The 23,596-nt window shown below is 43.9% G+C and overlaps 1 protein-coding gene across 1 annotated transcript; it reads right to left on the reverse strand.

Annotated features, from left to right (window-relative positions):
- Positions 1–91: 91 nt before the first annotated feature.
- Positions 92–23,583, reverse strand: LOC139571635 (phospholysine phosphohistidine inorganic pyrophosphate phosphatase-like). The gene is made up of 7 exons (XM_071394689.1): positions 23,402–23,583; positions 21,864–22,051; positions 20,643–20,796; positions 12,925–12,988; positions 12,514–12,606; positions 12,036–12,127; positions 92–332 (listed from the first exon to the last, which is right to left on the reverse strand). The coding sequence occupies exons 1-7, from the start codon at positions 23,530–23,532 to the stop codon at positions 236–238; spliced, it is 819 nt and encodes a 272-aa protein (XP_071250790.1). The 5' UTR covers positions 23,533–23,583; the 3' UTR covers positions 92–235.
- Positions 23,584–23,596: the final 13 nt, after the last annotated feature.

The following is a 23,596-nucleotide window of genomic DNA, read 5'->3' on the forward strand; positions in this document are numbered from 1 at the left end:
AACTAGCTGCCCTCTGACCATGAGGTTATTAACTAACCTAACTAGCTGCCCTCTGACCATGAGGTTATTAACTTACCTAACTAGCTATTAACTTCTATCTCCTCCATCTTGGCTCCAACATGGCTCTATGTTAGTGGGTTACTCCCTGTTGTCAGATCGTACCAGAGTAACCAGTAGTTGTGTGTGTGTGTGTGGTGTATTGTGGTGGTGAAGGTGGTTCTTCCTGGTCCTCTCCTCACTGACCCCGGAGCTTCAGGATGGTTTCCACAGCCTCCGCCAGGTTGTCCACATAGCCATCAGCTGTTACTGTGGGGTGCTTCTCATCACTGGGCCTGCAGAGAGACAGAGAGAGAGAGAGAGAGACAGAGAGAGAGAGAGAGAGAGACTGAATGCAGTGGTGTGCTCTATCTCCTCCATCTTGGCTCCAACATGGCTCTATGTTAATGAATGCAGTGGTGTGCTCCATCTCCTCCATCTTGGCTCCAACATGGCTCTATGTTAATGAATGCAGTGGTGTGCTCCATCTCCTCCATCTTGGCTCCAACATGGCTCTATGTTAATGAATGCAGTGGTGTGCTCCATCTCCTCCATCTTGGCTCCAACACGGCTCTATGTTAATGAATGCAGTGGTGTGCTCTATCTCCTCCATCTTGGCTCCAACATGGCTCTATGTTAATGAATGCAGTGGTGTGCAGCATTGAATATTGAGGCTAGTCATGCATGCCTTGTGTTAACTCCTGTCAGTCAGCAAATCACATGTTATGTCACATGCTTCCAAATACAACAGGTGTAGTAGACCTTACAGTGAAATGATGACTTACTGTACAAGCCCTTAACCAACAATGCTTTAAGAAGAAAAATGTGTTGTAAAATAACAGTAGCAAGGCTATATACAGGGTATTACGGTACAGAGTCAATGTGGAGGCTATATACAGGGTATTACGGTACAGAGTCAATGTGGAGGCTATATACAGGGTATTACGGTACAGAGTCAATGTGGAGGCTATATACAGGGGGTGCCGGTACAGAGTTAATGTGGAGGCTATATACAGGGGGTACTGGTACAGAGTCAATGTGGAGACTATATATAGGGAGTACTGGTACAGAGTCAATGTGGAGGCTATATACAGGAGGTACCGGTACAGAGTCAATGTGGAGGCTATATACAGGAGGTACCGGTACAGAGTCAATGTGGAGGCTGTATACAGGGGGTACCTGTACAGAGTCAATGTGGAGGCTATATACAGGGGGTACCTGTACAGAGTCAATGTGGAGGCTATATACAGGGGGTACCGGTACAGAGTCAATGTGGAGGTTATATACAGGGGGTACCTGTACAGAGTCAGTGTGGAGACTATATACAGGGGGTACCTGTACAGAGTCAATGTGGAGGTTATATACAGGGGGTACCGGTACAGAGTCAATGTGCGGGGGCACCGGTTAGTTGAGGTAATATGTACATGTAGGTAGAGCTATTAAAGTGACTATACATAGATAATAAACAGAGTAGCAGCGGTGTAGAAGAGGGGTCTGGGCAGCCCTTTGATTAGCTGTTCAGGAGTCTTATGGCTTGGGGGTAGAAGCTCTTTAGAAACCTCTTGGACCTAGACTTGGCACTCCGGTACCGCTTGCCGTGCGGTAGCAGAGAGAACAGTCTATGGCTTGGGTGGCTGGAGTCTGACAATTTTTATGGCCTTCCTCTGACACAGTGGACTGCACAGAGATGTGAGGGTTATGTGAGCTGGCCAGCTAATGGGGTGTGTGTGTGTGTGTGTGTGTTATGTGTGTGGGCAGGGTGTTATGTGTGTGTGTACAGGATGTTATGTGTGTGTGTGTGTGTGTGTACAGGGTGCTGTGTGTGTGGACAGGGTGTTATGTGTGTGTGTGTGTGTGTGTACAGGGTGCTGTGTGTGTGGACAGGGTGTTGTGTGTGTGTGTGTGTGTGTACAGGGTGTTATGTGTGTGTGTGTGTGTGTGTGTGTGTGTGTGTGTGTGTGTGTGTGTGTGTGTGTGTGTGTGTGTGTGTGTGTAGGGTGTTATGTATATGTGTGTGTGTACAGGGTGTTACGTCTCCTGTGACAGGATTACTGCCTCAGTCCCTCACCTTTCCACCCACCAGTGGCCTGATTGAGTTCACACACGCTGACACTAAGATACGCTCACACACGGCTAGAAAAGGCTTATTGTGTTACCAGCGGTGGTGATGAGACAATTACACCTTCTGTCTCTCTCTGTCCTCCAGTCACCTCTTCTTAAAATCTGCCCTGGTCTTCTCTCACCTAGTTATGCATGCCTGTCTGCCTGTCCTGTCCTGTGTGTGTGTCTGCCTGTGTGTGTGTGTGTGTCTGCCTGTCCTGTGTGTGTGTCTGCCTGTCCTGTGTGTGTGTGTCTGCCTGTCCTGTGTGTGTCTGCCTGTGTGTGTGTGTGTGTCTGCCTGTCCTGTGTGTGTGTCTGCCTGTCCTGTGTGTGTGTGTCTGCCTGTCCTGTGTGTGTGTGTCTGCCTGTCCTGTGTGTGTGTGTCTGCCTGTCCTGTGTGTCTGCCTGTCCTGTGTGTGTGTGTCTGCCTGTGTGTGTGTGTGTGTGTGTGTGTCTGCCTGTCCTGTGTCTGCCTGTCCTGTGTGTGTGTCTGCCTGTGTGTGTGTGTGTGTCTGCCTGTCCTGTGTGTGTGTGTCTGCCTGTGTGTGTGTGTGTGTCTGCCTGTCCTGTGTCTGCCTGTCCTGTGTGTCTGTGTGTGTGTGTCTGCCTGTCCTGTGTGTGCCTATCTGCGTGTGTCTGCCTGTCTGTGTGTGCCTGTGTGTGTGTTCATTAAGCAGCCTTTGTCATCTGCTCTGCCATGAATAATGTAGGGTAGCCAGGTCAATGAGCATAAAGTATTCGGGACAGAGCAGTTAGTGGTACTGCTGAGGTAATGGACTGATACTGGTACTGCTGAGGTAATGGACTGATTGGTACTGCTGAGGTAATGGACTGGTACTGGTACTGCTGAGGTAATGGACTGGTACTGGTGAGGTAATGGACTGGTACTGCTGAGGTAATGGACTGGTACTGGTACTGCTGAGGTAATGTACTGGTACTGCTGAGGTAATGGACTGGTACTGCTGAGGTAATGGACTGGTACTGCTGAGGTAATGGACTGGTACTGGTACTGCTGAGGTAATGGACTGGTACTGGTACTGCTGAGGTAATGGACTGGTACTGGGACTGCTGAGGTAATGGACTGGTACTGGTACTGCTGAGGTAATGGACTGGTACTGGTACTGCTAAGGTAATGGACTGGTACTGGTACTGCTGAGGTAATGGACTGGTACTGGTACTGCTGAGGTAATGGACTGGTATTGGGACTGCTGAGGTAATGGACTGGTACTGGTACTGCTGAGGTAATGGACTGGTACTGGTACTGCTGAGGTAATGGACTGGTACTGGTACTGCTGAGGTAATGGATTGACTGGGACAGGGGACAGAACTGGGACTGAGAATAGGCTTGGGGCTAGGACTGGGCCTGTGGATGGGACTGAAGATATCTGAATATACTAACTACTGTGATATGTGGTTGTCCCACCTAGCTATCTGAATATACTAACTACTGTGATATGTGGTTGTCCCACCTAGCTATCTGAATATACTAACTACTGTGATATGTGGTTGTCCCACCTAGCTATCTGAATATACTAACTACTGTGATATGTGGTTGTCCCACCTAGCTATCTGAATATACTAACTACTGTGATATGTGGTTGTCCCACCTAGCTATCTGAATATACTAACTACTGTGATATGTGGTTGTCCCACCTAGCTATCTGAATATACTAACTACTGTGATATGTGGTTGTCCCACCTAGCTATCTGAATATACTAACTACTGTGATATGTGGTTGTCCCACCTAGCTATCTGAATATACTAACTACTGTGATATGTGGTTGTCCCACCTAGCTATCTGAATATACTAACTACTGTGATATGTGGTTGTCCCACCTAGCTATCTGAATATACTAACTACTGTGATATGTGGTTGTCCCACCTAGCTATCTGAATATACTAACTACTGTGATATGTGGTTGTCCCACCTAGCTATCTGAATATACTAACTACTGTGATATGTGGTTGTCCCACCTAGCTATCTGAATATACTAACTACTGTGATATGTGGTTGTCCCACCTAGCTATCTGAATATACTAACTACTGTGATATGTGGTTGTCCCACCTAGCTATCTGAATATACTAACTACTGTGATATGTGGTTGTCCCACCTAGCTATCTGAATATACTAACTACTGTGATATGTGGTTGTCCCACCTAGCTATCTGAATATACTAACTACTGTGATATGTGGTTGTCCCACCTAGCTATCTGAATATACTAACTACTGTGATATGTGGTTGTCCCACCTAGCTATCTGAATATACTAACTACTGTGATATGTGGTTGTCCCACCTAGCTATCTGAATATACTAACTACTGTGATATGTGGTTGTCCCACCTAGCTATCTGAATATACTAACTACTGTGATATGTGGTTGTCCCACCTAGCTATCTGAATATACTAACTACTGTGATATGTGGTTGTTCCACCTAGCTATCTGAATATACTAACTACTGTGATATGTGGTTGTCCCACCTAGCTATCTGAATATACTAACTACTGTGATATGTGGTTGTCCCACCTAGCTATCTGAATATACTAACTACTGTGATATGTGGTTGTTCCACCTAGCTATCTGAATATACTAACTACTGTGATATGTGGTTGTCATATGTAATATAAGCAAGTTCATACAGCTGCTATGTTTCAATATGTTGCTACATAGTTGAAAGGCTACGCAAGGCAAGGGAGGAACAGAGTTCCCAGGAGAGTTCATCAGATCAGATTGTTCCCATGCTATTTTCTGTCTCAACATCAGCAGTCAGATCTCAGAGGTATTCTACATTTCACTCTGTTGGGAGTCCCAGTGCAAACCTGTTCTACATTCAATAACAGTTCTCAGAGCTTCCCCATGGGAGCTCTCTCTCGCTCTCTCTCTGCTTGCTTTTGGTAGCTCATTATTTTAGCAAGTCGCCAGCTAGTTAGCATGACAATCCCATCTCCATCAGCTAGTTAGCATGACAATCACATCTCCACCAGCCAGCTAGCATGACAATCCCATCTCCACCAGCTAGCTAGCATGACAATCCCATCTCCACCAGCTAGCTAGCATGACAATCACATCTCCACCAGCTAGCTAGCATGACAATCCCAGCTAGCTAGCATGACAATCCCATCTCCATCAGCTAGTTAGCATGACAATCACATCTCCACCAGCCAGCTAGCATGACATGCCCATCTCCACCAGCTAGCTAGCATGACAATCACATCTCCACCAGCTAGCTAGCATGACAATCCCATCTCCACCAGCTAGCTAGCATGACAATCACATCTCCACCAGCTAGCTAGCATCGACAATCCCATCTCCACCATCTAGCTAGCATGACAATCCCATCTCCACCAGGTAGCTAACATGACAATCACATCTCCACCAGCTAGCTAGCATGACACTCACATCTCCACCAGCTAGCTAGCATGACACTCACATCTCCACCAGCTAGTTAGCATGACAATCACATCTCCACCAGCTAGCTAGCATGACAATCACATCTCCACCAGCTAGCTAGCATGACACTCACATCTCCACCAGCTAGCTAGCATGACAATCACAATCACATCACATCATGTATCTGTTAAGGGGGGGGGGGGGGGTGGAGCCATGTATCTGTTAAGGGGGAAGGGGGTGGAGCAATGTATCTGTTAAGGGGGGGGGGGGGGGTGGAGCCATGTATCTGTTAAGGGGGGGGGTGGAGCCATGTATCTGTTAAGGGGGGGGGAGCCATGTATCTGTTAAGGGGGGGGGGGGGTGGAGCCATGTATCTGTTAAGGGGGGGGGGAGCCATGTATCTGTTAAGGGGGGGGTTACACTTAGCTACCAAACATTCCATCCACACAATAAAGTGTTCTCCGACAACAAGCATTTATCATCACCGGGAGAAAGACAACAAGCATTTATCATCACCGGGAGAAAGACAACAAGCATTTATCATCACCGGGAGAAAGACAACAAGCATTTATCATCACCGGGAGAAAGACAACAAGCATTTATCATCACCGGGAGAAAGACAACAAGCATTTATCATCACCGGGAGAAAGACAACAAGCATTTATCATCACCGGGAGAAAGACAACAAGCATTTATCATCACCGGGAGAAAGACAACAAGCATTTATCATCACCGGGAGAAAGACAACAAGCATTTATCATCACCGGGAGAAAGACAACAAGCATTTATCATCACCGGGAGAAAGACAACAAGCATTTATCATCACCGGGAGAAAGACAACAAGCATTTATCATCACCGGGAGAAAGACAACAAGCATTTATCATCACCGGGAGAAAGACAACAAGCATTTATCATCACCGGGAGAAAGACAACAAGCATTTATCATCACTGGGAGAAAGACAACAAGCATTTATCATCACCGGGAGAAAGACAACAAGCATCTATCATCACCGGGGGAAAGACAACAAGCATCTATCATCACCGGGAGAAAGACAACAAGCATCTATCATCACCGGGAGAAAGACAACAAGCATCTATCATCACCGGGAGAAAGACAACAAGCATCTATCATCACCGGGAGAAAGACAACAAGCATCTATCATCACCGGGAGAAAGACAACAAGCATCTATCATCACCGGGAGAAAGACAACAAGCATTTATCATAACCGGGAGAAAGACAACAAGCATTTATCATCACCGGGAGAAAGACAACAAGTATTTATCATCACCGGGAGAAAGACAACATGTGTTATAAGCAGCCACATAGGAAGGCCTGGTGGGAACTACACAGGAGGCCTGAGACAGAGCAGCGACCGGTTGACTTGGTCTAGTCCCAAATAGCATCCTATCCCCTACATAGTGCACTACTACGTTTGAACTACTAAGTTAATAGGGTTCCGTTTGGAACGTAACCTTGGAGACAGCCAGCTGTGTTTTCCCCACATCTCGCTGTGGTTTATGGCCGTTCCCTGCCCTCCACAGAGTTTACGGGGTCGTGCAAGGCTAAACAAGGCTAAACAAGGCTAAATCTCACGTCTCACACTGAAAGTAGCAGACAGTGTTTGTGTGAGGCTGAACAGCCATCTGGACATCTGTTACATGACGCCACACACACACACCGTCGGCCCCCTTTGGCTCAGATCAGTGCCAATTTGTCACTGTGTGTGTGTGTATATATGTACACTACTGTTCAAAAGTTTGGGGTCACTTAGAAATGTCCTTGTTTTTGAAAGAAAAGCAAATTTTTTGTCCATTAAAATAACATCAAATTGATCAGAAATACAGTGTAGACATTGTTAATGTTGTAAATGACTATTGTAGGTGAATGGAATATCTACATAGGCGTACAGAGGCCCATTATCAGCAACCATCACTCCTGTGTTCCAATGGCACGTTGTGTTAGTTAATCCACGTTTATCATTTTAAAAGGCTAATTGATCATTAGAAAACCCTTTTGCTATTATGTTAGCATGACTGAAAACTGTTGTCCTGATTAAAGAAGCAATACAACTGGCCTTCTTTAGACTAGTTGAGTATCTGGAGCATCAGCATTTGTGGGTTCGATTACAGGCTCAAAATAGCCAGAAACAAAGACCTTTCTTCTGAAACTCGTCAGTCTATTCTTGTTCTCAGAAATGAAGGTATTCAATGCGAGAAACTGGCTCTAACCAGAATAGAAAGAAGAGTGGGAGGCCCCGGTGCACAAGAGAACAAGTACATTAGAGTGTATAGTTTGAGAAACAGACACCTCACAAGTCCTCAACTGGCAGCTTCATTAAATAGTACCCGCAAAACACCAGTCTCAACATCAACAGTGAAGAGCCTTCTAGGCATTATTTACTCTGCCTTCTAGGCAGAGTTGCTAAGAAAAAGCCATATCTCAGACTGGCCAATAAAAACAAAAGATTAAGATGGGCAAAAGAACACAGACACTGGACAGAGGAACTCTGCCTAGAAGGCCAGCATCCCGGAGTCGCCTCTTCACTGATGACCCAGTGGGACTCTGAGACCAGGCTAACCCAGTGGGGGGGGGGGGGGGGGGGACTCTGAGACCAGGCTAACCCAGTGGGGGGGACTCTGAGACCAGGCTAACCCAGTGGGGGGGGACTCTGAGACCAGGCTAACCCAGTGGGGGGGACTCTGAGACCAGGCTAACACAGTGGGGGGGACTCTGAGACCAGGCTAACCCAGTGGGGGGGACTCTGAGACCAGGCTAACCCAGTGGGGGGGACTCTGAGACCAGGCTAACCCAGTGGGGGGGGGGGGGGGGACTCTGAGACCAGGCTAACCCAGTGGGGGGGGGGGGGACTCTGAGACCAGGCTAACCCAGTGGGGAGGTATTGTACTCTACATATGGACATCTAATAATATTAATAAATTACATTTCTAAAGGGCTTTTCATTATACAAGAATATATCTAAGTGCATTAGTCAGTCTAGTCAGACTACAGACTCATACAGAGAGGTAGCAGTAATCTAGTCAGACTACAGACTCATACAGAGAGGTAGCAGTAATCTAGTCAGACTACAGACTCATACAGAGAGGTAGCAGTAATCTAGTCAGATTACAGACTCATACAGAGAGGTAGCAGTAATCTAGTCAGACTACAGACTCATACAGAGAGGTAGCAGTAATCTAGTCAGAATACAGACTCATACAGAGAGGTAGCAGTAATCTAGTCAGATTACAGACTCATACAGAGAGGTAGCAGTAATCTAGTCAGATTACAGACTCATACAGAGAGGTAGCAGTAATCTAGTCAGACTACAGACTCATACAGAGAGGTGGCAGGAATCTAGTCAGACTACAGACTCATACAGAGAGGTGGCAGTAATCTAGTCAGACTACAGAATAATACAGAGAGGTAGCAGTAATCTAGTCAGACTACAGAATAATACAGAGAGGTAGCAGTAATCTAGTCAGACTACAGACTCATACAGAGAGGTAGCAGTAATCTAGTCAGACTACAGACTCATACAGAGAGGTAGCAGTAATCTAGTCAGACTACAGACTCATACAGAGAGGTAGCAGTAATCTAGTCAGACTACAGACTCATACAGAGAGGTAGCAGTAATCTAGTCAGACTACAGACTCATACAGAGAGGTAGCAGTAATCTAGTCAGACTACAGACTCATACAGAGAGGTAGCAGTAATCTAGTCAGACTACAGACTCATACAGAGAGGTAGCAGTAATCTAGTCAGACTACAGACTCATACAGAGAGGTAGCAGTAATCTAGTCAGACTACAGACTCATACAGAGAGGTAGCAGTAATCTAGTCAGACTACAGACTCATACAGAGAGGTAGCAGTAATCTAGTCAGACTACAGACTCATACAGAGAGGTAGCAGTAATCTAGTCAGATTACAGACTCATACAGAGAGGTAGCAGTAATCTAGTCAGACTACAGACTCATACAGAGAGGTAGCAGTAATCTAGTCAGACTACAGACTCATACAGAGAGGTAGCAGTAATCTAGTCAGACTACAGACTCATACAGAGAGGTAGCAGTAATCTAGTCAGACTACAGACTCATACAGAGAGGTAGCAGTAATCTAGTCAGACTACAGACTCATACAGAGAGGTAGCAGTAATCTAGTCAGACTACAGACTCATACAGAGAGGTAGCAGTAATCTAGTCAGACTACAGACTCATACAGAGAGGTAGCAGTAATCTAGTCAGACTACAGACTCATACAGAGAGGTAGCAGTAATCTAGTCAGACTACAGACTCATACAGAGAGGTAGCAGTAATCTAGTCAGATTACAGACTCATACAGAGAGGTAGCAGTAATCTAGTCAGATTACAGACTCATACAGAGAGGTAGCAGTAATCTAGTCAGACTACAGACTCATACAGAGAGGTGGCAGGAATCTAGTCAGACTACAGACTCATACAGAGAGGTAGCAGTAATCTAGTCAAACTACAGAATAATACAGAGAGGTAGCAGTAATCTAGTCAGACTACAGACTCATACAGAGAGGTAGCAGTAATCTAGTCAGATTACAGACTCATACAGAGAGGTAGCAGTAATCTAGTCAGACTACAGACTCATACAGAGAGGTAGCAGTAATCTAGTCAGACTACAGACTCATACAGAGAGGTAGCAGTAATCTAGTCAGACTACAGACTCATACAGAGAGGTAGCAGTAATCTAGTCAGACTACAGACTCATACAGAGAGGTAGCAGTAATCTAGTCAGACTACAGACTCATACAGAGAGGTAGCAGTAATCTAGTCAGATTACAGACTCATACAGAGAGGTAGCAGTAATCTAGTCAGACTACAGACTCATACAGAGAGGTAGCAGTAATCTAGTCAGACTACAGACTCATACAGAGAGGTAGCAGTAATCTAGTCAGACTACAGACTCATACAGAGAGGTAGCAGTAATCTAGTCAAACTACAGAATAATACAGAGAGGTAGCAGTAATCTAGTCAGACTACAGACTCATACAGAGAGGTAGCAGTAATCTAGTCAGATTACAGACTCATACAGAGAGGTAGCAGTAATCTAGTCAGACTACAGACTCATACAGAGAGGTAGCAGTAATCTAGTCAGATTACAGACTCATACAGAGAGGTAGCAGTAATCTAGTCAGACTACAGACTCATACAGAGAGGTAGCAGTAATCTAGTCAGATTACAGACTCATACAGAGAGGTAGCAGTAATCTAGTCAGACTACAGACTCATACAGAGAGGTAGCAGTAATCTAGTCAGATTACAGACTCATACAGAGAGGTAGCAGTAATCTAGTCAGACTACAGACTCATACAGAGAGGTAGCAGTAATCTAGTCAGACTACAGACTCATACAGAGAGGTAGCAGTAATCTAGTCAGACTACAGACTAATACAGAGAGGTAGCAGTAATCTAGTCAGAATACAGACTCATACAGAGAGGTAGCAGTAATCTAGTCAGACTACAGACTCATACAGAGAGGTATCAGTAATCTAGTCAGACTACAGACTCATACAGAGAGGTAGCAGTAATCTAGTCAGACTACAGACTCATACAGAGAGGTAGCAGTAATCTAGTCAGACTACAGACTCATACAGAGAGGTAGCAGTAATCTAGTCAGATTACAGACTCATACAGAGAGGTAGCAGTAATCTAGTCAGATTACAGACTCATACAGAGAGGTAGCAGTAATCTAGTCAGATTACAGACTCATACAGAGAGGTAGCAGTAATCTAGTCAGACTACAGACTCATACAGAGAGGTATCAGTAATCTAGTCAGACTACAGACTCATACAGAGAGGTAGCAGTAATCTAGTCAGATTACAGACTCATACAGAGAGGTAGCAGTAATCTAGTCAGATTACAGACTCATACAGAGAGGTAGCAGTAATCTAGTCAGACTACAGACTCATACAGAGAGGTAGCAGTAATCTAGTCAGACTACAGACTCATACAGAGAGGTAGCAGTAATCTAGTCAGACTACAGACTCATACAGAGAGGTAGCAGTAATCTAGTCAGACTACAGACTCATACAGAGAGGTAGCAGTAATCTAGTCAGATTACAGACTCATACAGAGAGGTAGCAGTAATCTAGTCAGACTAGAGACTAATACAGAGAGGTAGCAGTAATCTAGTCAGACTACAGACTCATCAATCATCCTAAAAGGAGAAGAGTATGGATGGGTTTGTGGCAGAGCTGCATTTAACATTTGGATAACATAAAATATATTTTCAGCATATTCTTATTGAAATAAACAAAAACTATAATGGTCAGTTTCACAGACACGGAGTAAGACTTGGACCAAAAAGTTCTCTCAATGGGGACTCTCCATCGAAAATAGTATTTTTAGTCCTTAGACTTAGATGTTGTGTTAGACCGCCCTCTTGTGGTCGTTGATGGAACAGTTGGTTTCTGCCTGCATTAATATCAACGATGTGAAGCCAAACATACGGACGTCAACATACATAAACGAACACCTACCTGTATTTTCCTGTCCTCACTTGGACACCCTTCATTCCACAGTGTTGCGCCCCGCCCACATCATTCACCAGATCGTCACCAATCATCAGAGTCTGACAGACAGAGAGAGAGAGAGACACAGACAGAGAGAGAAAGAAGAGAGAGACAGACAGACAGACAAAGAAGAGAGAGAGAGAGAAGAGAGAGACAGACAGACAGACAAAGAAGAGAGAGAGAAAGAAGAGAGAGACAGACAGACAGACAGACAAAGAAGAGAGAGACAAAGAAGAGACAAAGAAGAGACAGAGACAAAGAAGAGACAAAGAAGAGACAGAGACAAAGAAGAGACAGAGACAGAGACAGACAGACAGACAGACAGACAGACAGACAGACAGACAGAGACAGACAGACAGACAGACAGACAGACAGAGAGAGAAGGAAGATGGCTCAGAATCCTCAATAAATTAATGTATGTGCTGGACGTTAACAGAAAGCCTACCTGGTGTGACTGAATCCCCATGTCATCTAGAACTTTCTGAAAGAACATGGGGTCTGGCTTCCCAATGACCTCAGCTTCTACATCACAGGCGTACTGATGGAGAGAAACACAAAGACAGTTGACAGAGATGATCACAAGTTCCCACAAAGGTCTGGGAACGTATCAACGTGCTTTGACTTTTAATTGTTTTTTTTTTAAAGAGTAGGTGAGTTTATTATTATTATTTATTATTGTATTTTTGTATATATAATAATTATTATATACGCTCGTCTGTTACTTTCACTTTGTCATATTGTTGTCTAATATCTTTTCATTTTTGTTTTGAATGTTCATAATTGTAAAATGCAAAAATAAAATATCTATATATTTTAAAACTCACCAACTCTGTGTGTGTAGCGTAATACCACCCACCTCCAATGCTTTCATGTAAACCCCAACATCCAGTTTCAGGCCATCATCTTCTTTGTAGTACTTCCTATAAAGATAACACAGTGGACCTCAGGGTTAAAGTAGAGCTGCAGGTAACTTCCTATAAAGATAACACAGTGGACCTCAGGGTTAAAGTACAGCTGTAGCTAACTTCCTATAAAGATAACACAGTGGACCTCAGGGTTAAAGCAGAGCTGCAGGTAACTTCCTATAAAGATAACACAGTGGACCTCAGGGTTAAAGCAGAGCTGCAGGTAACTTCCTATAAAGATAACACAGTGGACCTCAGGGTTAAAGCAGAGCTGCAGGTAACTTCCTATAAAGATAACACAGTGGACCTCAGGGTTAAAATAGAGCTGCAGGTAACTTCCTATAAAGATAACACAGTGGACCTCAGGGTTAAAGCAGAGCTGTAGCTAACTTCCTATAAAGATAACACAGTGGACCTCAGGGTTAAAATACAGCTGCAGGTAACTTCCTATAAAGATAACACAGTGGACCTCAGGGTTAAAGTACAGCTGTAGCTAACTTCCTATAAAGATAACACAGTGGACCTCAGGGTTAAAATAGAGCTGCAGGTAACTTCCTATAAAGATAACACAGTGGACCTCAGGGTTAAAGCAGAGCTGCAGGTAACTTCCTATAAAGGTAACACAGTGGACATCAGGGTTAAAGTACAGCTGCAGGGAACTTCCTGTAAAGATAACACAGTGGACCTCAGGGTTAAAATAGAGCTGCAGGTAACTTCCTGTAAAGGTAACACAGTGGACATCAGGGTTAAAGTACAGCTGCAGGTAACTTCCTATAAAGGTAACACAGTGGACATCAGGGTTAAAGTACAGCTGCAGGTAACTTCCTATAAAGATAACACAGTGGACCTCAGGGTTAAAGCAGAGCTGTAGGTAACTTCCTATAAAGATAACACAGTGGACCTCAGGGTTAAAGTAGAGCTGCAGGTAACTTCCTATAAAGATAACACAGTGGACCTCAGGGTTAAAGTACAGCTGCAGGTAACTTCCTATAAAGATAACACAGTGGACCTCTGGGTTAAAGCAGAGCTGTAGGTAACTTCCTATAAAGATAACACAGTGGACCTCAGGGTTAAAGTACAGCTGTAGCTAACTTCCTATAAAGATAACACAGTGGACCTCAGGGTTAAAGTACAGCTGTAGCTAACTTCCTATAAAGATAACACAGTGGACCTCAGGGTTAAAGTACAGCTGTAGCTAACTTCCTATAAAGATAACACAGTGGACCTCAGGGTTAAAGCAGAGCTGCAGGTAACTTCCTATAAAGATAACACAGTGGACCTCAGGGTTAAAGTACAGCTGTAGCTAACTTCCTATAAAGATAACACAGTGGACCTCAGGGTTAAAATACAGCTGCAGGTAACTTCCTATAAAGATAACACAGTGGACCTCAGGGTTAAAGTACAGCTGTAGCTAACTTCCTATAAAGATAACACAGTGGACCTCAGGGTTAAAATAGAGCTGCAGGTAACTTCCTATAAAGATAACACAGTGGACCTCAGGGTTAAAGCAGAGCTGCAGGTAACTTCCTATAAAGATAACACAGTGGACCTCAGGGTTAAAGCAGAGCTGCAGGTAACTTCCTATGAAGGTAACACAGTGGACATCAGGGTTAAAATACAGCTGCAGGGAACTTCCTGTAAAGATAACACAGTGGACATCAGGGTTAAAGTACAGCTGCAGGTAACTTCCTATAAAGATAACACAGTGGACCTCAGGGTTAAAGCAGAGCTGTAGGTAACTTCCTATAAAGATAACACAGTGGACCTCAGGGTTAAAGTACAGCTGTAGGTAACTTCCTATAAAGATAACACAGTGGACCTCAGGGTTAAAGTACAGCTGTAGCTAACTTCCTATAAAGATAACACAGTGGACCTCAGGGTTAAAGCAGAGCTGTAGGTAACTTCCTATAAAGATAACACAGTGGACCTCGGGGTTAAAGTACAGCTGCAGGTAACTTCCTATAAAGATAACACAGTGGACCTCAGGGTTAAAATAGAGCTGCAGGTAACTTCCTATAAAGATAACACAGTGGACCTCAGGGTTAAAGTACAGCTGCAGGTAACTTCCTATAAAGATAACACAGTGGACCTCAGGGTTAAAGCAGAGCTGCAGGTAACTTCCGATAAGATAACACAGTGGACCTCAGGTTTAAAGCAGAGCTGCAGGTAACTTCCTATAAAGATAACACAGTGGACCTCAGGGTTAAAGCAGAGCTGTAGGTAACTTCCTATAAAGATAACACAGTGGACCTCAGGGTTAAAGCAGAGCTGCAGGAAACTTCCTATAAAGATAACACAGTGGACCTCAGGGTTAAAGTACAGCTGCAGGTAACTTCCTGTAAAGATAACACAGTGGACCTCAGGGTTAAAATAGAGCTGCAGGTAACTTCCTATAAAGGTAACACAGTGGACATTAGGGTTAAAGTAGAGCTGCAGGGAACTTCCTATAAATATAACACAGTGGACCTCAGGGTTAAAGCAGAGCTGTAGGTAACTTCCTGTAAAGATAACACAGTGGACCTCAGGGTTAAAATACAGCTGCAGGTAACTTCCTATAAAGATAACACAGTGGACCTCAGGGTTGAAGTACAGCTGCAGGTAACTTCCTATAAAGATAACACAGTGGACCTCAGGGTTAAAGCAGAGCTGCAGGTAACTTCCGATAAGATAACACAGTGGACCTCAGGTTTAAAGCAGAGCTGCAGGTAACTTCCTATAAAGATAACACAGTGGACCTCAGGGTTAAAGCAGAGCTGTAGGTAACTTCCTATAACGATAACACAGTGGACCTCAGGGTTAAAGCAGAGCTGCAGGAAACTTCCTATAAAGATAACACAGTGGACCTCAGGGTTAAAGTACAGCTGCAGGTAACTTCCTATAAAGGTAACACAGTGGACATTAGGGTTAAAGTACAGCTGCAGGGAACTTCCTATAAATATAACACAGTGGACCTCAGGGTTAAAGCAGAGCTGTAGGTAACTTCCTGTAAAGATAACACAGTGGACCTCAGGGTTAAAATACAGCTGCAGGTAACTTCCTGTAAAGATAACACAGTGGACCTCAGGGTTAAAGTAGAGCTGCAGGTAACTTCCTATAAAGGTAACACAGTGGACCTCAGGGTTAAAATAGAGCTGCAGGTAACTTCCTATAAAGATAACACAGTGGACCTCAGGGTTAAAGCAGAGCTGCAGGTAACTTCCTATAAAGATAACACAGTGGACCTCAGGGTTGAAGTACAGCTGCAGGTAACTTCCTATAAAGATAACACAGTGGACCTCAGAGTTAAAGTAGAGCTGCAGGTAACTTCCTATAAAGATAACACAGTGGACCTCAGGGTTAAAGTAGGTGCTGTAGGTAACTTCCTATAAAGATAACACAGTGGACCTCAGGGTTAAAGTACAGCTGCAGGTAACTTCCTATAAAGATAACACAGTGGACCTCAGGGTTAAAATAGAGCTGCAGGTAACTTCCTATAAAGATAACACAGTGGACCTCAGGGTTAAAGTAGAGCTGCAGGTAACTTCCTATAAAGATAACACAGTGGACCTCAGGGTTAAAGTACAGCTGCAGGTAACTTCCTATAAAGATAACACAGTGGACCTCTGGGTTAAAGCAGAGCTGTAGGTAACTTCCTATAAAGATAACACAGTGGACCTCAGGGTTAAAGTACAGCTGTAGCTAACTTCCTATAAAGATAACACAGTGGACCTCAGGGTTAAAGTACAGCTGTAGCTAACTTCCTATAAAGATAACACAGTGGACCTCAGGGTTAAAGTACAGCTGTAGCTAACTTCCTATAAAGATAACACAGTGGACCTCAGGGTTAAAGTAGAGCTGCAGGTAACTTCCTATAAAGATAACACAGTGGACCTCAGGGTTAAAGTACAGCTGTAGCTAACTTCCTATAAAGATAACACAGTGGACCTCAGGGTTAAAATACAGCTGCAGGTAACTTCCTATAAAGATAACACAGTGGACCTCAGGGTTAAAGTACAGCTGTAGCTAACTTCCTATAAAGATAACACAGTGGACCTCAGGGTTAAAATAGAGCTGCAGGTAACTTCCTATAAAGATAACACAGTGGACCTCAGGGTTAAAGCAGAGCTGCAGGTAACTTCCTATAAAGATAACACAGTGGACCTCAGGGTTAAAGCAGAGCTGCAGGTAACTTCCTATGAAGGTAACACAGTGGACATCAGGGTTAAAATACAGCTGCAGGGAACTTCCTGTAAAGATAACACAGTGGACATCAGGGTTAAAGTACAGCTGCAGGTAACTTCCTATAAAGATAACACAGTGGACCTCAGGGTTAAAGCAGAGCTGTAGGTAACTTCCTATAAAGATAACACAGTGGACCTCAGGGTTAAAGTACAGCTGTAGGTAACTTCCTATAAAGATAACACAGTGGACCTCAGGGTTAAAGTACAGCTGTAGCTAACTTCCTATAAAGATAACACAGTGGACCTCAGGGTTAAAGCAGAGCTGTAGGTAACTTCCTATAAAGATAACACAGTGGACCTCGGGGTTAAAGTACAGCTGCAGGTAACTTCCTATAAAGATAACACAGTGGACCTCAGGGTTAAAATAGAGCTGCAGGTAACTTCCTATAAAGATAACACAGTGGACCTCAGGGTTAAAGTACAGCTGCAGGTAACTTCCTATAAAGATAACACAGTGGACCTCAGGGTTAAAGCAGAGCTGCAGGTAACTTCCGATAAGATAACACAGTGGACCTCAGGTTTAAAGCAGAGCTGCAGGTAACTTCCTATAAAGATAACACAGTGGACCTCAGGGTTAAAGCAGAGCTGTAGGTAACTTCCTATAAAGATAACACAGTGGACCTCAGGGTTAAAGCAGAGCTGCAGGAAACTTCCTATAAAGATAACACAGTGGACCTCAGGGTTAAAGTACAGCTGCAGGTAACTTCCTGTAAAGATAACACAGTGGACCTCAGGGTTAAAATAGAGCTGCAGGTAACTTCCTATAAAGGTAACACAGTGGACATTAGGGTTAAAGTAGAGCTGCAGGGAACTTCCTATAAATATAACACAGTGGACCTCAGGGTTAAAGCAGAGCTGTAGGTAACTTCCTGTAAAGATAACACAGTGGACCTCAGGGTTAAAATACAGCTGCAGGTAACTTCCTATAAAGATAACACAGTGGACCTCAGGGTTGAAGTACAGCTGCAGGTAACTTCCTATAAAGATAACACAGTGGACCTCAGGGTTAAAGCAGAGCTGCAGGTAACTTCCGATAAGATAACACAGTGGACCTCAGGTTTAAAGCAGAGCTGCAGGTAACTTCCTATAAAGATAACACAGTGGACCTCAGGGTTAAAGCAGAGCTGTAGGTAACTTCCTATAACGATAACACAGTGGACCTCAGGGTTAAAGCAGAGCTGCAGGAAACTTCCTATAAAGATAACACAGTGGACCTCAGGGTTAAAGTACAGCTGCAGGTAACTTCCTATAAAGGTAACACAGTGGACATTAGGGTTAAAGTACAGCTGCAGGGAACTTCCTATAAATATAACACAGTGGACCTCAGGGTTAAAGCAGAGCTGTAGGTAACTTCCTGTAAAGATAACACAGTGGACCTCAGGGTTAAAATACAGCTGCAGGTAACTTCCTGTAAAGATAACACAGTGGACCTCAGGGTTAAAGTAGAGCTGCAGGTAACTTCCTATAAAGGTAACACAGTGGACCTCAGGGTTAAAATAGAGCTGCAGGTAACTTCCTATAAAGATAACACAGTGGACCTCAGGGTTAAAGCAGAGCTGCAGGTAACTTCCTATAAAGATAACACAGTGGACCTCAGGGTTGAAGTACAGCTGCAGGTAACTTCCTATAAAGATAACACAGTGGACCTCAGAGTTAAAGTAGAGCTGCAGGTAACTTCCTATAAAGATAACACAGTGGACCTCAGGGTTAAAGTAGGTGCTGTAGGTAACTTCCTATAAAGATAACACAGTGGACCTCAGGGTTAAAGTACAGCTGCAGGTAACTTCCTATAAAGATAACACAGTGGACCTCAGGGTTAAAATAGAGCTGCAGGTAACTTCCTGTAAAGGTAACACAGTGGACATCAGGGTTAAAGTACAGCTGCAGGTAACTTCCTATAAAGGTAACACAGTGGACATCAGGGTTAAAGTACAGCTGCAGGTAACTTCCTATAAAGATAACACAGTGGACCTCAGGGTTAAAGCAGAGCTGTAGGTAACTTCCTATAAAGATAACACAGTGGACCTCAGGGTTAAAGTACAGCTGTAGGTAACTTCCTATAAAGATAACACAGTGGACCTCAGGGTTAAAGTACAGCTGTAGCTAACTTCCTATAAAGATAACACAGTGGACCTCAGGGTTAAAGTACAGCTGTAGGTAACTTCCTATAAAGATAACACAGTGGACCTCAGGGTTAAAGTACAGCTGTAGCTAACTTCCTATAAAGATAACACAGTGGACCTCAGGGTTAAAGCAGAGCTGTAGGTAACTTCCTATAAAGATAACACAGTGGACCTCAGGGTTAAAGTACAGCTGCAGGTAACTTCCTATAAAGATAACACAGTGGACCTCAGGGTTAAAATAGAGCTGCAGGTAACTTCCTATAAAGATAACACAGTGGACCTCAGGGTTAAAGTACAGCTGCAGGTAACTTCCTATAAAGATAACACAGTGGACCTCAGGGTTAAAGCAGAGCTGCAGGTAACTTCCGATAAGATAACACAGTGGACCTCAGGTTTAAAGCAGAGCTGCAGGTAACTTCCTATAAAGATAACACAGTGGACCTCAGGGTTAAAGCAGAGCTGTAGGTAACTTCCTATAAAGATAACACAGTGGACCTCAGGGTTAAAGCAGAGCTGCAGGAAACTTCCTATAAAGATAACACAGTGGACCTCAGGGTTAAAGTACAGCTGCAGGTAACTTCCTGTAAAGATAACACAGTGGACCTCAGGGTTAAAATAGAGCTGCAGGTAACTTCCTATAAAGGTAACACAGTGGACATTAGGGTTAAAGTACAGCTGCAGGGAACTTCCTATAAAGATAACACAGTGGACCCCAGGGTTAAAGCAGAGCTGTAGGTAACTTCCTGTAAAGATAACACAGTGGACCTCAGGGTTAAAATACAGCTGCAGGTAACTTCCTGTAAAGATAACACAGTGGACCTCAGGGTTAAAGTAGAGCTGCAGGTAACTTCCTATAAAGGTAACACAGTGGACCTCAGGGTTAAAATAGAGCTGCAGGTAACTTCCTATAAAGATAACACAGTGGACCTCAGGGTTAAAGCAGAGCTGCAGGTAACTTCCTGTAAAGATAACACAGTGGACCTCAGGGTTAAAATAGAGCTGCAGGTAACTTCCTATAAAGATAACACAGTGGACCTCAGGGTTAAAGTAGAGCTGCAGGTAACTTCGTATAAAGATAACACAGTGGACCTCAGGGTTAAAGTAGGTGCTGTAGGTAACTTCCTATAAAGATAACACAGTGGACCTCAGGGTTAAAGTACAGCTGCAGGTAACTTCCTATAAAGATAACACAGTGGACCTCAGGGTTAAAGCACAGCTGCAGGAATATCTTTCTAAATAAATCAGGCCTTTATGACTGGATTGTTACTACACGATAATAGCATTATTATCCAAGAATAAAGTGTATATATGTGTGTGTGTACCTACCCTCTGCCCAGAGAGAACAGTACTGGTTTCTCCAGCCCTATGAGAACTCTGAAGGCATCGTTGAGGTTCTGGTAGGAGAACTTCTCCGCTGCGTCTCCCATGACAACACAGTTGGGGTTGGCCTTCTCAACACTGTCAAACTCAGGGACAACACCTGCAACGAACCAAACAAACACAGTATACATGATCACTTTGCATAGAAATAGACTAATACATATTTTTTTTTAAACAAACTTTATTGTCCATTTAAGTAACAAAGAATGGAAAATTGTCTTGGGTGCTCTGGATTACATTAAAAGGAGAACGGACATAAAAACACAGACATTCAGCAACTTATTTAGGATCTCTCAGTAATTTATCCCGGGAAAAGGGAGTGGATTTGGGCGGTAAATCCGGGTAAATGGGTTCCCGCAATTCAACCCTAGTCTCCAACCGAGTGGCAGGGTAGCCTAGTGGTTAGAGCGTTGGACTAGTCACCGAAAGGTTGCAAGTTTTAATCCCCGAACTGACAAGGTACAAATCTGTCGTTCTGCCCCTGAACAGGCAGTTAAACCCACTGTAGGCCGTCATTGTAAATAAGAATTTGTTCTTAACTGACTTGCCTGGTTAAATAAAGGTTAAAAAAAAATATTAAAGGATGCTTGCACTTAGTGGCTGTGGTCATTGAAGACCCAGGTTGCTTTCCTTGTGAGGTTCTGTGTGTAAAGTTCTTGGGAGTTGTGGCTGTTTGCTGCCCGACTAGATCTGCCATGACTACGTGTGCCAGTTTACTCCTGTTCCGGACTGAGCGGTTCCTCATACCAGGATAGGACGTTGAAGACACTCTGGATAGCTTTAGTCACACAGGGAGGCAGAATCAGGAAGAACAAATGACAGATGACTTCGAGCCAGGCTAGGTAAGAGTAGCTGTGTGTGTATGAAACTTGTGAACTGTGGAAAGAGTCTCTTAATGTACAATGAACATAATTTGTGTGCTCCCCGAGTGGCACAGCGGTCTAAGGCACTGCATCTCAGTGCTTGAGGCATTATTGGTTCAATTCCAGGCTGTATCACAACCGGCCGTGATTGGGAGTCCCAAAGGGCGACGCACAATTGGCCCAGCGTCGTCCGGGTTTAGCCGGTGTAGGCCCGTCATTGTAATAAGAATTTGTTCTTAAACTGCCTAGTTAAATAAATAAAAGGTTACATAAAAAAAAAATCACGAACATGATTAATCAATACCATCGTAAACCAGCAGGTGGGGTCGTAGCCCCCTCTCCTTCAGGACAGCCACGGCAGCCGGGGCTGGGGAGAACACCTCAGACACAGAGATATCAAAGCCCATCCTCTGCAGCTTGGCTACAAACACCTCCCGTGTGGCCTGGGTCTCGTTGGTACAGAAACGCAGCTGCAGGTCCGAGGCCTTTAGCCTGTATGGAGAAAGCTATTGACGTAATCCATTTTTTACATTGAACATTTTAGTCATTTGGCAAAATGTTCTTATTCAGAGCGACTTACAGTAAAAGTGGATTCATCCTAAATTAGTGAGGTGAGACAACCACATATCTCAAGTCATAGTCAGGAAATGTTCCTCAAAGTAGTCATCAACACAGTCAGTATGAAAAGACAAGTCGAGTGTAATTATTATATATTTTTTTGCGTTATGGGATTTAATCAAGACATTTTGATAACCTCATTAATCTCATTCATCAAACACGTCCTTATATGCGCTATGCAAAGTTTTCCAGGGGATTAGGTTTGATTACCATTGGGTTGTAGTTCTTCCGTATTAATCAAGGATATTATTTAATACGGAAGAACTACAACCTCCATGCACCTGCTGGTAGTAAGTCCAGGTGAGTTTACTGTTCTAATAGGGGTTGACATTATAACCTTGGTAGACTGCAGAACAGATACAGTAAAACCACATTCTCTACTTTATTCTGAACCAAAAAAACAAAACCCCAGAAGAGAAATAGAAACAAATCCAATCATTAGGCTACAATGAATCTCTGCATGTGTTGAAGGACATTCAACTGATCTGCACGTTTACACATTGCATTTATTTTTTTTAAATTTTATTCGATTGTATAAATAATGTATTCAGAGCTTCAGTGAGTGACAGCTCTGGAGCAAACTTGCCACCACACCCCCTTATCAGTTTTGAATGTCTGACATTTAGATTTCACAACAGACTGACCCAAAACCAGACTCACCTGAGACTAACCCATTCCATAGTTAAACACCGTTCAGAACCTAACTCGACACATGTAATAGGAGCGTCATAGAGCTGGAATAGAGCGTCCTGTTTCTGCAGTAGATCGTGTGTGTTCTGCTGCTACGTTTCAATATGAATTCATCTAAAAGGCTAAATCGTTGTAGCCCATCGTTGCTGATGTATAAAACCTCAATTTTCTCACTGCTTCTACCTACGGAGACAGTCATATAAAACGCTACACGTCTAAAGACTTTGAATGCAAGTTTTCCAACTGCTGTCGGCCATGCAGAAAAAGAGTGAAAACTCAAAGAGTTGGCTAGGAACTGATGAGCTCAATCACAAACCAGAACAACCACACGGCCGCTTCACTGCTGGCTGACGATCGGCAATAGATTTGCCCCGTTCAGGCATGTTCTAGTCAAATACATGCAACATTTCTATCTGAAGGAGTCTAGCTAATATGTTTTTACCCGGACCCACTGTCCCGAAACATTGTCCGTACTCTGAAAGCTATACTGGGCATAGACCGACGTCTGCATAGTAGCCTACCTAACCTCCTCACCTTTTAACCGCTTCTACGGAGCCTGGAATTGGAGTGCCGCCGTCTTCTCCAGCATCATATAACACGCCGCACATGTCTAAAATCACACCTTTCAGACTTTTGACGGAGTCTTCCCAGCTGGTAGCTGCCATGACGAAAAAAGTGACACCAGTGAAAGAGCTGATTCTTCTTCTACTTCTGGATCGCATCCAACTG

The sequence above is a fragment of the Salvelinus alpinus genome, chromosome 3 (assembly GCF_045679555.1).
Source record: "Salvelinus alpinus chromosome 3, SLU_Salpinus.1, whole genome shotgun sequence".
Classification (NCBI taxonomy): Eukaryota; Metazoa; Chordata; class Actinopteri; order Salmoniformes; family Salmonidae; genus Salvelinus; species Salvelinus alpinus.

What these genes read in the sequence shown, in the direction of transcription:
- LOC139571635 (XM_071394689.1), bottom strand. Translation starts at nt 23,532, where the DNA reads ATGGCAGCTACCAGCTGGGAAGACTCCGTCAAAAGTCTGAAAGGTGTG. An exon ending in CTGTTCTCTCTGGGCAGAGG is followed by an intron (nt 12,989 to 20,642) that starts GTAGGTACACAC and finishes TTATCTTTATAG; the next exon opens with GAAGTACTACAAAGAAGATG. An exon ending in TTTACATGAAAGCATTGGAG is followed by an intron (nt 12,607 to 12,924) that starts GTGGGTGGTATT and finishes TCTCTCCATCAG; the next exon opens with TACGCCTGTGATGTAGAAGC.